General features: G+C 38.1%; 2 protein-coding genes across 13 annotated transcripts in view; both read right to left on the bottom strand.

Annotated features, from left to right (window-relative positions):
* LOC115693288 (disease resistance protein RPV1-like) overlaps positions 1-17,469 on the bottom strand; it is a 55,148-nt gene that overhangs the window by 32,581 nt on the left and 5,098 nt on the right. The window lies entirely within an intron of this gene.
* LOC115693290 (anaphase-promoting complex subunit 4-like) lies at positions 1,911-14,557 on the bottom strand. Of its 12 annotated transcripts, none has more exons than XR_008817487.1 (15): positions 13,874-14,555; positions 13,477-13,588; positions 12,074-12,225; positions 11,895-11,975; positions 8,016-8,195; positions 7,185-7,250; positions 7,014-7,087; positions 6,484-6,549; positions 5,787-5,878; positions 4,792-5,067; positions 4,496-4,689; positions 3,487-4,312; positions 3,304-3,385; positions 2,900-2,953; positions 1,911-2,511 (listed from the first exon to the last, which is right to left on the bottom strand). XR_008817487.1 is itself a non-coding variant. In XM_056315937.1 (4 exons), exons 2-4 carry the CDS (start codon positions 4,407-4,409, stop codon positions 2,417-2,419), a joined length of 315 nt encoding a protein of 104 aa, XP_056171912.1. In that variant the 5' UTR covers positions 4,410-4,424; positions 4,496-5,737; the 3' UTR covers positions 1,985-2,416. The 12 variants fall into 12 exon arrangements, 1 of the variants encoding a protein (XP_056171912.1); XR_008817488.1 differs by having other exon boundaries at positions 4,875-5,067; XR_008817491.1 differs by having other exon boundaries at positions 4,875-4,927; positions 13,874-14,553.

Here is a 17,469-nt window from a genome sequence, read left to right as displayed (position 1 = left end):
AGAGTGAACATTCACGCATACTTAAATGTCGAGACGACGGGCCAAAGCTCGAACTCGACCAAGCCATTTGCTGTCACCACCCAAGCTCCAAACACTCAACCGGATAAAAATACTCGACCATGTCGTTTGCCATCACCACCCGAAATCCACCCCCTTACCGCATGCCATTTTTTTCTTATTTTCCAATTTGTGATGATTTATTATCGAACTCGAACGTACGGAATTATTCCCTAGTCGAGCGGCGAACGCTCTCCATGTCCATGCCTACTGAGCCGGATATGGACTGACCCTACACCAGCTGCTTTTTCTTTGGTCTTTTGGTAAGTTATTCTGAAGGCACAATATACATTTGCACCGGTCGACATCGGGCAGAGTCGCAAACAATGTAAACCAGATTCCGGTGTACTAAAATTTAGGATGAACTTCCTCAAACTACAAATGGACTGAATTTGAAATAAAAAACAATTTGCTCGCCTGAAAGCACCAATTACCAATCAAAAGCTTGGTTGCATTCTGAGGCCTCTGACGCAGTCCCTCAACCAGGCTGCAATACCTCTGCAAGACTCGAACCAATTTCGAACAGAACAATCAATTTGCCTTCCAAAATCCTCACGTCTCAAAAAAAAAAAAAAAAGAGTACTTCGACTCAGCTTTAATCAAGGATGAGGCTTCAATTACCAGCTGCCTCATCGTACCAAACGACCCACTCAAATGCAACGGCAGCAAAAGAGGACTCGAAAGCTCCAATGGGAAACCCTCATCAAGTGCATACCAAACGCAGAAAGTGATCGCAAAGTTCCCTCAAAGTTCTCCAACAAAGCTTGATGTTTTGCTTCAAACCGCGGCATTCTTCCAACACCCTTCAAGGTCTCATGCATCACCTCATCGGTGACCTCCGAGCAGCAGATGGACAGGGACTTAAGATTACTCCGAGCGATACTCCCACGACACGAGAAGCTAAAGGGCCTCAAATGCAGATTCACCAACGAAGAGCATCCGTGAAGGGGCAGTGGAACCGCGCTCGCACGTCCTCGTATCCACGTTGACAGAAAGATCCTCGGGGAAGGCGGTGGACAGCAAAATGAAGCGACGGGCTGAGAATAGGCATCCAATAGTCGAGAAATTCAATGTCCATGCGGAAACTTCCTGACACTAGGTGACGCGTACAGAGGATCAAGACGCTGTCCATGAATGGGGTGTCGTGCCAGGGGAGGGGAGAAGACGAGGTCAGGGACACGTGTCACCCGCTGGAGACACAACCTGCAATTTTCCCATGCATTTTAAATGCGAGTGGCTACCATACGTTGTTGGATCACAAGTTTGAATCCTAGTACGGATTCATGGGGCTACGATGATGAGAGGGCTTGCTCATGTTGAAATACCGAGTAAATTCATTGCAGACGTGAAGATTTGAGAGGGCGATGAATAAAGGAGGATTTAATTTGAGAGTAAATTCAGCTAAAGTTCACAAAAAGCTATCATCACGATAAATAATAAACATAAGAAGAGAAGTGTCACACATGTTACATTCACACATTCTTTCTCCTCGAGATTGGCAATAATTCCAAGAGAAAGAATAATGCAATGAAACAATTTTAGATTCCTAAATGTTTATACATCATTAACTTAAAAAGACTACATGATACTCTTTATTAAGGAAGTGAAATCCATTAACGATATTTTAGACATAATCTCAAGATCTTAAACCAACCATTTTTTTGAGGATTCCAAATCTCTGAGATTGGAATATAGCATATATTCTTTACTACCACATTGAAACCATATATATATATATATATATATATATATATATATATATATATATATATATATTTGGCTAATCATGTTCCACACAAGAATGTATTTTGCACATCGGATGGGATGCATCACTTAATAATGACACGTGAAGGAGCGAGTCAATCTCGGGTGAGAGATTTCAACATTCAAATAAAAAGTTCGTTAGTCGAGTACACTGTGCGAACCATTTACCATTCAACCCAAAGTATAAATAATCCAAACCAAACATTTGGTTCTCTTACAAATGAAAATAATAAACATATACAGATGAAGCAAAAGCTTGGCACTATCGAGTGGGTCTCAGAGCTTGCAGCAATACCACGAAGACAGTTACCACCGGACAGAAGCCATGACTCAGCATCTTTCGGTCAATTCTATCTAACTCGATAGATAAATAGTTACCTTTTACTCCATCTTCCTCTTCGACAAATGCCTGCCTAGCAGAAAAGGCACATGGCAGGTATAAATTAAGACTCTCCAAGAAGGGTGGAGTGTAAGCGCTTCAGTCAGAAAGCCCACATGCATTGCTTCTCACACTGATGTCTGCAGCTTCAAGGCTTAAGAGGTTCACCCACTGGAACGACACGGGCATAACCACCACAAATTCTTGAACATACCGTCATTCTGAATCAGAAATTTCATCTTCATCCTCGTCCAGTATGTAGACCAGGGCCTGCATTCTTGCAGCTAAAACACAAGCCACACCTCTACTTGCTGTTGCCAAAAAAACATCAACTTGATTTCAGTCTGGTGTTCCTTGAATATATGGCCATAGCTAACGTGATGTTTAGATACCTTTGCTGGGTAAAAGTAAAAGTACAACACATGAATTATGCTAAAACACAGGCGGGAAGCAAACCTTGCGTGCCTAAAGAGGCTATGGCATGCATGTAAACTATGAATACTCTACAGTATCTTGATCTATCATCATGAAATTGTACACAGTGGTTCTCAGTCGGTAACTCAGACTGCAATGCAACTACCATAAGAGGATGATTTTTCTTTTTGTATTTGTCTGGCGACTATGGATTCATCCTTTCCGCACTTTGTCCTCTCAATTGATTTAAAATTTAGGGGAAAAACTAATACTTCAGTATTTTACCTCTTAGACTGAAAAAATGTTCTTCTTTGGAGCATACTTTTGCACAACTTCAATCTGTAGGAACAAACATGAAGTGGTCCATTAAGGAGGCAAAATGTACCTATGCCAGTCACATTTAAACTTAAGAGTAGGTTCTAAGTGGAAATGTAGCAAGGAGCATGGACAGGATTAATTCAGTTCCACCACCCAGCCAACTAGACAAATTTGTTACTGACACTGGCAAGTTTATCAAACATTGTTACACAAAGGAAAGAGTATGGGTAACAATAAGTTTCCAGACATCCAAAACTGCAAATGGACATGGTAAGAAGCTCAAAGAAAAATTTTTCAGAACTACACAATTGATGGCATCGCAATGAATTGATCCTTAGCTCGATAGTATGACAGTGTCAAAATGTTCTTACCACTAACTGACAAGGGAGGAACTACAGTATGGGGAATGCTGCGAAGCTTCTCATTCTCCATCTCCAGGCGCAAGATAGGGTCCTAGATGTGTAGTTTCACTGGGGTTAGTGTTTCAAAAGTGAGAATAATATAACCAAGCAAAAATGTCCTCACAAAATAGAAGCAAAAATGGCACTACTAACCCATTATGGCCATCAAATGCACATTTCTTAACCTACACAAAGTACAAGGCTCCAGCTGTCAAGATATGTTGGAACTTTTGCAGTTACGGTAAGGCAGAAAGTAAAACATCCTTTGAAATCGCAAGCATGCATTGGCATGTATATGCATTATGCACATAGGAGGAAAAACTAAGCTGCTGGTACACATGCTGATGAGGAGAGCAGATAAATAATAAATAGGAACAATAAAAGAACAAATGTTTTTAAAACCGGACCAGTGGTTCAACCGGTCAAACAGGTAGAACCGTGCTCTACAGGTTTGACCGATTGAACCGATTGCATGTGATGTCATCTGATAGAATACTCTGCATATATTAGATAACACACATTCAGAACAAAAGAAGCCCAGTGAGTCGGCAGACACCGTAGCATCTAAACAGATTAGACACGCTTGATGTCATTATCCACCACAAATTGAAGAAAGAAGAACTGGTCCAGACTAGTTGACAGATTTGCCGGGTACCAGTTGACAGGTACACCTGGTTACCGGTTGAACAGGATCAATACCACCAGTTCTTGACCAATACCATTTCTGCTGGGAAACCAGACTTGACAGGTCTGGTTCCCAGTCCAACCAGAGCCACTTCTTAAAACTCTGAAAAGAACAGGAGTCGACAGAAAAGCACAATATGCTAGTTTTTTCCTTTTGTGATCAATGTCTTAAATAGTGAATTGACATGATCGGAATAGAACTCAGGATATTATGAGTAAGAAATCAATATGCAAGCTCCGGATCCACGAGTTACCTTCAATTGGTACAACTCCCAGTTATTTGCACAAGCGGTTCCTGCAATATGCACAAATGCAAGGTCACTGGCCCACAAGATCGTCATCCCGGTATCTCCCAAGTTTTCACGAGTATCATTCATCTTATTTAGCAACATAACAATTTGATGTTCCTGTTTCCAAAATAATATATTAGCCACATTTGCAAATTTGGGCTATAAAATATGATATTCCAAGCTTTTACCTTATATAGAGCCAAATCCACACAACAGTGACCAGGAGGGATGCACAACAAGATCCTTCCAAAGGTCTTCCCCGCTTCACATTGCTTAAATCATTGGTAAGTCCTCACACTATTGCTATACAATTTGTTACAACTAAAAAAGACTCGTCAGGTATTTGGAAGGAAATATGATCTGAAGCAAATTCAGAGTCATCCTGCAGAGCCATACAGAGAAATGATTAGCATGAAAAAGTAGTTGTACTCTCCACATGTGGATCTCTGGATAATATTTGTATTTTCAGATTAAAGGTATATACCCCATAGAAGGACAGTGAATTGGGAATGTATCTGGTGGATGCTGAAACTGACGTAAGAGGGAATAGTGGCAATGAATTCTTACAAAGTATCTTTTTTGAAATAGAAGAGAAAGGCATCTGGGCAACTTCCTTGAAACTGTGATGATCAAATTAGATTCGAATCAGGAAACATGAGATACAGTATTTCCATACACAAGGATCATAAGCTAAACAAAGAGCCCAATCCGATAAGATCACCCAACTAAAGCTTCCATGTACATTGTCAAGTAATCAAACCTGAGATCAAATATGAAAAACTAGATTATTGGACAGAGGGTAAGTGAAAAACCATTGTTGAGGACAACCTCCATAAGACAACCCCTAAACCCCAAAGGTTTCCTTTTCTTTCTCTCCATCTCTTATTATAGTCTCAAGGTTTTGGCCACTCAGGCAAGGATATGAAAAATATAGGTACAACTTTAAGGTAATAGGCATATGGATAGAAATATCTACAGACAAACCCCATTAACAGAAGTCCTCAATCAGCCAAACGAGAAATGAATATTTCAGCTCAAATAATTGATGAGTCGAGTAAAACCAAAAGCACAAGGCTTTTTTTAAAGGATTGCAATGTTTACAGAAACCAATTTTGAGCGCGGGTAATCATACTCAAACTCCTGTTATGCATACAAAGAGGTCCAGAATTTCACATTTGGTACACATATCAGCAATGAGGACCAGACTTGAAGGGGGGAAAAAGCAATCACTTCAAACAACAGATAACAGCAATGATTTATCACATAGTTCATATTTTTACCACTGAGGTAGCATGTTTAAGAACATTTATGAATGGAAAAGTAGATTAGCAATAATGTGAAGAATTTACGATGAAAGAGCAATAAACAACACATTCAAGTACCTTACCAAAAAAAAAAAAAACAACACATTCAAGTAAGAACTTCTATACACTAAAAAGATTCTATTACATTTCAGCTTTCTAATTTTTTTGCTAATACCTACGTTCCATCTGTTGAAATTCCTTTGCAAGTGTCCTCTGCAAATATTCGGTGTCCCCAATTCGTCCAAACTGCAGTAATTCTCTGACTCTCTGCATTTTTTCTCCGAGACAATAATGAGGGTAAGACATCTTACTAACCTGACAAGAAATGTCAAGGCAGAAAAGCGCAAGGAATTGCATTTGATCTTTTGGAATGTGAGACCTTCTAATCCAATGAGAAACGACAATCAACCCGTCAATTTCAATCCTTCTTATCATGTGGTTACTTAAAATAGTGCTGGACCAACAATAACCACAGTTGTAGCCCAGCAAACCACCCTAACTCGAGTCAACTTCATCTAGTGGAAGAGCAGTGCTCTTAAGTATTTCCTATTCCAGTCATGGAACAGAATTGGGAGAACCTGTAGGTATTATTGCGGGAAAGATCCTAGCCATAGGGCTTTGGCAGGTGTCCGTTAATTCATATCCTCAGCTTTGGCGACTAATTTGGTCACATTGCCTTAAAGCATGAGTCAGCCACTTAAGCACATGAAAATAATACTAGGCTTGACACAATATCAATCTGTCATTTAACGCATGACCAAATTGCATTACACCCTAATATTCTAATTCTATATAAATGGATTGCACAACCTAGCAAAAGCCAACAAAATTAGCCGCTAGAGTACATGAAGGCAATACTAAGATGATCACACCTCGCAGTATCCAAGCCATTGCCTCACCAAATTTCAGGTACAAAGGACGAAGAGATGACCCACCACCTGTAGAATCATAAGGTCATCTTATGTCCAATTATGAATCCTGTCTCGCTTGATGTCTCCGGATGATACATATGATTCTATAACTAGGGCCAGGCGAACCTTTTCTTATTAGCTTAATGAAATTCATTAAGAAAGCCAAGGAGGAGCAAAACTCACAGATAATTCACAAGAGAAAAAATTTATAATTTAATGGTTAGCCATTCTATCAACAATAATTACATGTCACAAGTCAGCCCAAGGAAAAGTATATGTGAACTGAAATGACAGGAAAAAGTTTAACTTTCAAGATATAAGTACACATGGAATTTCTACTGGAAGCTTTCTATAAATGATGATGCCAAAAATTCCACTTGGTATGTCCATCGGGTATAAACAACTAACGACTAAAGATTTTGGGGTTCCAGGTGCCATATTTTAAAGGACATATAATTAGGAACTAGAACAAGTAAGAGAAAATCAGTCACGGATCAATGTCAATTTCTTCATCAGCCTCAGATAGATCTAGAAGCAGCATAACAGGATCTTGATCATATAGAACCTTCAAGAACACGACAACAAGTTCACTGTCGAAATTCACAAGAGTATATAGGAATTCACCACAAGGAAGGACCCTAATTGACAAAAGTTAGACAAACCTATTGTATGTTAATAGTTGATCACTTGGCTCTGACATCGGTCGCTTTGTACGTTTCAGAAGCCAACTGAAGAAATTTGCAAAAGCTTCAGCAACATGCACATTATTAACCAATACAAAATGCTTTCGACCCCTAAGGCAAATTCCACAAGCATGCCATAGGCTCGAGAATTCCATAGGATCCTACCAATATTCTGATCCTGCTCTAGATCTGAGCAGTCGCACAATAATTATTTTCATTTTGAAACACGTAAGATTGCACTTCTTTAGGGTAGCATGTGAGAATTGAAAAGGTACAAACAAACCCCAAGTTGTGCGAGGTATAGGAAGCAAAGCTACAAAAATTCATGCAATTTCTCTTATTTGCTCTTTCAAAAGCATGACAATATCAACAAAACAACAATGTGTTATTGTCAGTATTCCGTAATAACCATAACATGTACTAAATGGACCTTTGTTGAAGAGGTTCAAGTCATGTGAAAAGGCGAGTATTCTGTAACGACCTTAACAGGAACTAAAGGGACCTTGTTGAACAGATTTAAGTCATGTGTAAAGGCGCACTGTCTAACAATGACTCCTTTACAATGTCGATAAGAAGCACATTTTTCAACTAATTAAATGCTATTTGACTTACATTTATTTGTTATTCTGAGCACCCAATATCGTGTCATATCCACAAATAGTTCAACTTCATGTCTAAAATTTAGGAATTTAGTGTCACTAAAGACATGATACCATACGTGATGAGAGACAGGCAAGATATCACAATAGTCGCCAATAGAAGATATCAAGAAAGGTAGAGAAATCATAAGAAAGATTTTAACAGGCATACCGGCTGCACAGCAGATGAGAGCACCCTCATGAATCCCTCAACCTGTATAAGCAGCATTCCAGCCTTTTCTACTGCATTATCCACCAGTGTCTCATCCAAACCAATACTTAGATAATGAGAACGCCATCTTGAAAGACCCTTGAGCTCACCCATTCTAAAGCCAATAATTTCTACAGCAGGCTACTAAGTAAATAACAATACTTCAATTACTTAACCCCATAAGTCAAATATCATCTCTTATTAAGGAAATTGACACACACTCATGAGGGATAAAAATAGCATTGAACACATAAGTTACATGCTGGAACCATCGAAGTTAAAAGTTTACGAAAGAAAATGTTTTACATAGTAAATGGTCATTACAAGCCATCTTCATCTTCTGCAAACTGTGTTTGAACTAAACAACGTACTCTAGAGTCTCTGACAAATAAAGTTATACTGGAAAATTCATTAAAGAAATGGAGCCTAGTCTGCTATCCAATTCAAGCAAGGAGGATAGAAGTTAGGAATGTTCATGTGAAATTATCAAGTCCTGCCCCAAAGTCGCTGTAAGAGAGAGAGAGAGAGAGAGGCCATTTATGTGATAATTGTGGGCTATAAGCACAATATTGACAGGAATTGCCAGTGTTTTCAAGGAGACAAAGCCCTAGCCCTTCTGGTGGGAAGGGTAATTTCTTTACTACATTCAAATATCGAACCACATCTCTATCCAACAACTTACGCTTTTTGATCACTTAGCACTAGTCCCATAAAATTCCACATGGAACTAGAGTAGGAGGTACTCCATTCAAAACTGTCCCTGTTACCTATTTACCTCCCCAATTATCAAATTTTACACTTCAATCTAAGGCGAAGTCCTAGCGTACAAGAGAGGCGGAGTATTATGACGTTTAAATAGTAAACCACATCTTTATTTCATAGCTTAATCTTTTTATCTCTTGGCAATTGTTCCACAAAGTTCTACACCGTCGTGAATGCACATTTTGAATAGACAAAAGGAGAAAGGAGCCCAAAAGCATCGATTGGCAGTACCATGGAGTTAAAAAGAGTTCATAAGCCCTAGTAAGAAAGAAATAGGCAGGCTTTCAAAAATGAGGAAAGTTCTTTAGGTGCTGTAAAGGATCTTTGGCTTTCCACCTTATTTTTTTCACATTGTGGTGGCAGTTATTTGGACACCAAGTCTTTCTTTAATTTTTAAGGTAAATATGAACTTATAGGTAGTAATTTGTAAGTAAGAGGCATCCCCTTGGTGCTCTTGTTGCCTCTTTAATAAACTTACTTATCAAAAAAGAAAACAGGAGAGTCTATAACCTTAAAGAATATAACTAGAAACATCATTTCTCACTATAGTAGTAATCAACAAGAATGTGTAGCGCATACATGAGAGTCATTGTACCCAGGAGAAGCACAGAATCTAATCTAATTAACAACACCCCTATATTGTGCATGTATATGTGTGCACACCTGTGCAAGCACATGATCGCATGCATGTGCACGCCGAAGCACATGTTCACAACATACAAAAATGCCCACATGCATGGAGAGAGATCTAGCAGGGGAATAAACTGGCAATATATTTTCTCTAGACAATAAAGGATTTTGTTGAAAGAAAAAGTTCCGGTACATCGGTATATATGAGAACAAAACAAAAGAAAAACAAACAAAATTGAAGCATTAGAAGAGTATACAGAATCAGAACATCATGCTCAAAGTCGGTTAAAAGGTACAACGTAGAAGCAACCAAAGATTCCAAACCCTACATTTTGTTGCTTTTTTTCCTAAGGCCCCACATGAGACAAAGGTGCGGCACTTCAGGACTTCTTAGAATCCTCCTAATTAGGCATTCCAACAACTAAAAAACTGGATGGCATGTTTTGGCAAGAACCAATTTACCTTAGACAAGCCGAAGATTTGATGCAAAAGCTTGGGAGCGAAGTCAAAAAGAAGAAAGAGATGATCAACATTTTCCCCCAAATGCTTTCACACACAACACCATTCTATGAAAAATCAATTACGTTTCCTGAGATTCTCAATTGTAAGAATCTTATTCCAGTTTGGTGCATATTTACTACAAAACTTACACTCCCAAGAAATGGAAATTGATTCTCACAGATTGGTGTTCTATGTGTAAGCATTTGGCGAAATGTCAAGGAACAAGGAAGCTTTGGTAGCAGATTGTTATCGTTTAAACAACGAAATGATCATATTGGACATTGTGTTCGTGAGCCAAGCCCAAGATTAGGAGTTGGAAGCTTTTGCCTGCCTTCTTTTATGTCTTGCATAATTCAAAGATTTCTGTTGCCTTTAAAGATGATTTTTGTGTGGAACAACGGAAGAGATGGAATTTTTTCTGTAAAGTCTTACAAGCTGCTCGATAGGGAGATTCGTGGTAGAACAGATTTTCCTCAAAAAGCGATTTGGAAAGTGAGGATTCCAATTAGAGTTTCGCTTTCTGCTTGGAAAGCAACCAGGGAACAAATCCTTACTTTAGAAATAAGGTAAAAACTGGTTATCAGGTGTTTCCAGAGCAAAAGGAGACAGAGTCCGTGCGGCATCTCCTCCTTCACTGTTCTTGGAAAAGAATGGTTTGGACAGTTTCCTATGCTTGCACCATGTTATCTTGGGCTACCAACACACTTCCAAAAACGGAGCAATACGAGGGACTAAGAGTAGTATACAAAACTGATTTGAAGAGGTAAAATGCGAGTATAATACGTAAGGAGGTCACAAACACCTAACATGAATCTTTCTGGCATGCGACTTAGTAAACCAATTTCAATACTAGGACTTAACATCCTCAGCATTATTTTGCCAAAAAAGAGGTGTTATATCAAAAATCATGATCTAAAGATATGATGAAAAATAATAAAATAAAACAATCAATTCTCACATCTAAGCACGAAACAAATGATTGTGAACAGAGGCTCCCATAACCATGGTCAAGCATCACAGATTAGATCCATGTAGGATCCATTCACTGTCATCCGAGCAACCACCAGTTAGTTTTCTGTTCATTTTCTTCAGTTAATTGAGTTTTCATTCTCATCCTTAGCTTGTTGACAATAAACTTAAAACAGGAAAGAAGAGTTTCACTTACTACATCGAGTTCAATGAGTGGAATTTGGTAGTATAAATAAGTCTAACTTCTCCTAGGCTCTAACAGTAATATCGGTAGGTAAAAATAGTTGAATATGATTCTTTGGTACAAAATTGACTCTCGCAATTATGAGGGGACGTATGCTAAGATCGAAGCAGGCAATAAACTCTTTCCTTTTAAACTGAGATATATCTCTACACCTGCTAATTATAATGTGAATGTATAAACATTCTATATCCAAATCTCCATGTACGGTACTCTTAAAGCCCAAACTTAGATCAAGTTCAAACCAATGATTAATGACCTACAATTTCCATTATATGCTTATAGGAGAGATTGCCAACTTGTTGAATCAGACTCAAATCAGATTTTACTTCACCCTTTCCAGCCACTTATGTTGGTAATTCATATCATTGCATATAATATGTTCGTATGAAGAATCAACAGCAGGATGTTCTTAAAAATATGGCGTGTCTCAAGATGTGCGAAGCATAACTTATTGTAACAAATTCCTATCTCTATCTAATCACCTCCATGACTGTTCTCTGAGATGCGTCAAACTTAATTATTAATTAGGGGAAAAGGCCAAAGGCAAAGATAATAACGTGCACCAGCAGATGATTGAGGACAACCGGCTGTAGTTCTTTTCCAGCACCTCAAACAACTTTTGATACACCCTTAATACCCTATCACTGAACAAACTAGCAGACTAAGATTATAAAAACCAACCAAAAAAAACCAAAGTCCCATAGCAGCAGTGGAGCTTAAAAAACCAGCCATACCACTTCACCCAGCGAATTAACAAGAAACTGATGGACTGCAAGACTGGTCCTAGCACCTCCGAGAAGACTCAAAAATTCCTCCTGAGGAGAAGAATCAAGACCTAGATAAGCAAACGAAAACAGTAAAATGAAGAAAAACGAAACGTCATCTGCCGCTCTGTATTAACAATACCACTCACTAATAAGGTTTGACAGCAAATCAAACTTCTCATGAAATATGTTGATGGCATCAGCCCACTGCTTGTCCATGACTGATAATGATGTCAGGATGACATGAAGTAAATCTTCAATGTTCAAGACCTGTTGAGCAACTTGATGAAGTTCTTTTTTTCTGCAGACAGAAAGAGATTGATTATCTAAGGAGGCATTCGGCTGATAAAGATTCTCAAAAGTCTGTTCTGATTTCAATTTAAGAATTAAAACAGAACAGAAAATACGTTTGCTAACACTCCGAAAGCAGTTGATGCATAAAAGGAAAACTATTCTCAATATCAAAATCACAAACTGAAGATGACTTGTTAGTATTCTCATTCCACATGCAAACAAGGAGATTTGGAATAACTAAGCCTGTTTTTTGAAAGTGATGTAACCTGAGCATATTCTCACAATTTTCATCCCTAATAACATATATTATTTTCACTAAACAAATATTTTGTCAAAAAACTTTGAAAGCAGTTTCTATGGAAACGGAAACTAAAGGCGTTCTCTAAAACTAAGCAGGCCTTAGACAGTTGAGAACAAAAATGACGTGTGAATCATGTGACAATGCTTAAAATTTTGCAACAAATTTGCCTCACAACTTTCAACATCTGAGCTTCATAGATTTCTAGAGGTTTTTATTGAAATATAGTATGATACTTACAGGTTGGGTAGAAATCTGAAGCATGAATAACATAATTCAGGCTTCGAAGTACGAGGCATCATCTTGTTCAGCTTATAATGACTCTCAAAAGTCAACTTAAGCATTTAAAATCATCAGAAGGAAAGTTCTTCCATCATGTAAAGTTTAAAGTTATTTCTAAGAAAATTGCATCGAAATTGCTCCATGTTAACTGTCCATTTCTTTATAAGGATGATGATAATATCCCGAGTTAATACGAGTTTTACTTTCCTTATGGCCAAACAAAGTTAGATACCACTGAAACAAATATTAGTGCACATAAACAACCTAACATAATCGTAATATCAAGTACAATCACCACTACATAAACTAGAACAGAAGTTTCACCTAAAACTTCAACAGCATTAATCCTAGTGCAACTAAGTCATCTCTAGATTTCCACTTGTATCACCTTCATTCACTCTTGGTTTTTCCGTAAAACACCAACTCCTTAGTTCGACATCATGTTCTCAATTAGACTTTCAAGCACTTCACCTCCATATTTGTCCTCCATCGAACTCAAATCGAGCTAGATTGGCAATTACAGTGGTTCCTCTCGCGAAAAGGGAGCGTAGCACATTTAGGAAAAGCGAAAGAAGTAAAACGAGATAAGGTCAATGACTCAAAGGGCGCACCAAGCCATCGTTGAAGAAACGAACACATTGAATAAAAAAGAGAACTTTCTGTAGTCAAAGCAATTACCAAGAGAGACTGTCGACAACCTCTGCCAATTGAAGCAATGAAGCACCACCTTCGAGTCCTCCGTAACCATCGCCAGCAAATCCTTCTTTGGAATTCACTCCACCATCTTCACCTGCCAATCGAAAATTGAGTAAACTTCACAAACCGAGTCGGAATAATCGAGTCAACCCATTAGGTCGCAAAAGAACGCTGAATGGGAGCCGAACCTGAGAAGCCAGCGGCTCTGAGAGTATGCGGAGAATATTGCAGAAGAGGAACAGGTGGGAGAGAAAATAAGAGAGAGAGACTGACAGACATACTTGATTACAGGAATGGAGGCTGACACTTTCAGCTCCGCAAAGCTTCTATCAAATATAATACAAGCAATGTGGGATAACAACATGCTAACAAGCTTTACCATTCCAAGGATGCATTGTCAGGGTTTAGAGAAGTTCCTGGAACATCGAGCTCCTGATCCTTTGATGATTTCGATTTCTTTTAGAAATGCCTTGCGAAAGCTCTCTTGAATATTTTAGCATTTACATCAAGCAGTGGAATGATAACCGAATCCTGCCAGTGAGTCAGATGAAATCAATCCAGCAACTAAGATCACCGAACTACTAATAATACTCTGAAATTTGCAGATCTCTGTTTGTCAAACTCGATATCCTTTTTGAACTCTTTGGATCCAACTAATGGGGCATCTAACATCATCAACCGCAGAAGCCTTGATCAAATTAGAATAGTGAATTCAACTCAAGTTGCTTGCTTTTGTGGGACATAGTATGATTCTTTTCCTCATCATTATGTGCTATTCATGCATTAGAATTAATGCAACATAGTTTTCAAATGGCATGTAGGATACCGAAAAGTTTCCTCAGGAAACTTATGGAATTGCTTCCTCTGTTTTTATTTTCAGCAAGTAAATGCACTAACAAGAGCTTATGCACAATATAAGGGATTATTTCACAGTACAGTTGATTATGTCAAAAGACATTCTAGTTAATATCTTGCTTGGCTCAAAAGTTCAGGTATATGACAGATGGTTTTACCAACTCTACAAACATCAAGATGCATTCTTTGGAAGAATGATGTATGTTTCATTTCTGTCCTTATGCAGTTTGCAGGCAGATTTGATTTAGAGACGATGCACGCATAAAATGTGTGGAACACAATGATTGGACAAATTTTATCCCAAGTCAGTAGCGTATGCATACTAAGAGATGCCCTGTCAACATGCTCCTTTTGCACAGTAAATTCACTCATCCGAGTCATCCGTATCATCTAATTCCTCATCTGATTCCTTGTTTGATTCCTCATATGATTCCTCGTTTGATTCCTCGGCTGATTCCTCGTGTGATTCCTCATCTGATACCTCATAATTTTGATAAATCTGCGTTCCAGATAACTCTGGAATTGTTTTGAGTGACTCGCACCCACTGATCCTCAGTTCTTCCAAAAACTCCAACGTATCGAGGCCTTGAATTTCGGCTAAGTTTTTGCAGCCTACGGCTTTTAATATCTGAAGCCTCCTGGATTTTGGAAGGTCTAGCCTTTCAATTGAAGTGCACCTAGAGATATCTAAGCTTTCCAAAAACACTAACCTATCAAGGCCTTGAATTTCGGCTAATTTCTTGCACGATCGAGCATCTAATGTCTTCAGCTTGCCAGATTTTGGAAGGTCTAGCCTTTCAATTGAAGTGCACCTATAGATATATAGGCTTTCCAGAAACTTCAACCTATCGAGGCCTTGAATTTCAGCTAATTTCTTGCACGATCTAGCACATAATGTCTTCAGGCTCTTGGATTTTGGAAGGAGCAGCCTCTCAATTGAATCGCAGTCTACGACAGTCAAGCTTTCCAAATATATCAATTTGTCAAGACCTTGAACTTCAAGTAGATTCCCGCAAAATTCGACGGATAATGTCCTTAGATGGATAAACTGTGAAACATCCAGCGTTTCAATAGATCCACAGCAGCTGACATCCAAGAATTCCAACTTGAAGGGGGTGTTTAAGGATTGTGGTAATTCTAATTCTTCAATGTCCATCGGTTGGGAGCATTCTGAATTCTTTACTAGTGTTGATGGAAGCACCTGGATGCACTCGAGAAATTTGCAGCCCCAAACATGTAGTTTCTTGAGATGGGTTAGGTGGGAAAGTGAGGGCAATTTGCGACTTTGACCGCTGACGAGCAAATCTGTTAAGTTGGAAGGAAGGTCGTCTGGCAACGATTGAAGCTCAAAGGAGCCAAGAACATCAAGCCGTTGTAGGGAAGAAAGATTACACATGCTTTCCGACATTTCCCCTTTCAGATTTCTGCAATGGAAAGCACGTAACTCTCGGAGCTTTCTCAGCCTCCCAATACCCTTGGGTAATTCCTCTATACCACTGTAAGAAATATCTAGAATCTCCAGATTCTCCAAAGACCCCATGCTATCTGGCATTTCCCCTTTCAGATCGCTACAATATGAAGCATGTAACTCTCGGAGCTTTCTCAGCCTCCCGATACCCTTGGGTAATTCTTCTATACCGGCGAAGGAAATATCTAGAATCTCTAGATTCTCCAAAGACCCTATTTCTGCTGGAAGCTCCCTAAGGCTCCAACACCAGTGCAACTCCAAGTGAAGGAGGGCCTTCATGTCTCCAATTGAAGAGTCGATCTGCATCAGTCTCCCACACTCATTGAGGATCAAAACCTCCAAATGCTTAAAATTTGAGAGGAAGATTGTATTTTCCAAGGATTCACAAAATGAGAGGTCGAGAAATTTGAGCTTCTCTGCCATCTGGTAAAATAAAAATAATAATGATTGTCAAGGGGTTAGTCTAGAGTGATTAAGATTCAAAAGAAAGCATAAATTTTTTTTAAAAAAAAGACTTGTCCTTACCATAAAAGAACTCCATCCTTCCCATTTCTCATTTATCTCGCTTCTTGACAATTCGAGTACAGCTAATTCCGTTACGTGCAAATTTTTTACTTCAAAATTCACGGGACATTTTTGCCATCGAAGCCATCCTAACTCCTCAATTGAGTCCTTAAAATCTCCACTAAGATGTGCCCCTTTCATGTAAAGGAATCTTAGACTGGTCAATTTTTTGAATTGTTTTGCTGTGTAAATGTCACCATCTCGCTCAGCTGTTTTGCCGAAGCCTTTTGCGCTGCCTTCACTCAGATCAATGGCCTCAATCTTCTCCGTTCCCTATAAGCAAGAATCAATGTTCATTAAAACTAAATCCAACTAAAGTAATCTAATATTATTTGTTCAAACTGCTATTGATGTGCATTAATGTGTTCAAGAGACCACTAATGTGAAGATATGATTTTCTTTTTACGCCAATAAAGAGTATTTATGAAGGCTAACAAAGTGAAGGATGTCAACTTCCATTTTGAAATTTGGCCATACGCATTCGGATCTTAAAAAGAATTATGATGTAATGGCTCATTCAGAGTAAAAACTTTACAACATGTAATCTTCTTCTTTTCGGTACTGTAGCTTCACTACCATGCTAGTTGAGACAAGCGTGCAATGCAGGGAATTTAATCAAATTGTAATGTGCAAAATCAAAAGTACATTTGATCAATTTTAATATAAATAAATTTTCTTCTCTATGTAAATTTCATATTAATTTTGTGTATATTACTTGATTGTGCTACTTACGCGATTAATAAAAAAAATAACATATACTCTTATTTTCCATTGGAGTAATAACTAATTACAAGAAACTAAATATTGTGATAGTAGTAATATTAATATATTATGCAGTTATTGTTTTACTACTAGTAACTTGAAATATTGTTAATTAATTATTTTCTAATTATAGATAACTAAGACAATAATGTTAGTTACATTAATATTCTCTACAACTTCTTATTTTATTATAAATTTTAGTTTAGCTATAGATTACAATTTGATAAAATCATAATCATAAAATAACTGATTTACTCAAGTATAATAAATATAATAAACAGACCCTGATAACTTTGATGTATATTAGAAATATTTAAATTGTTGAA

This window comes from Syzygium oleosum, unplaced genomic scaffold (assembly GCF_021117445.2).
Source record: "Syzygium oleosum isolate NSW1041296 unplaced genomic scaffold, Sole_v2.1 Sole_v2.11, whole genome shotgun sequence".
NCBI classification, from domain to species: domain Eukaryota; kingdom Viridiplantae; phylum Streptophyta; class Magnoliopsida; order Myrtales; family Myrtaceae; genus Syzygium; species Syzygium oleosum.
The sequence above is the reverse complement of the archived record's forward strand: the minus strand, read 5'-3'. Positions and strand labels throughout refer to the sequence as shown.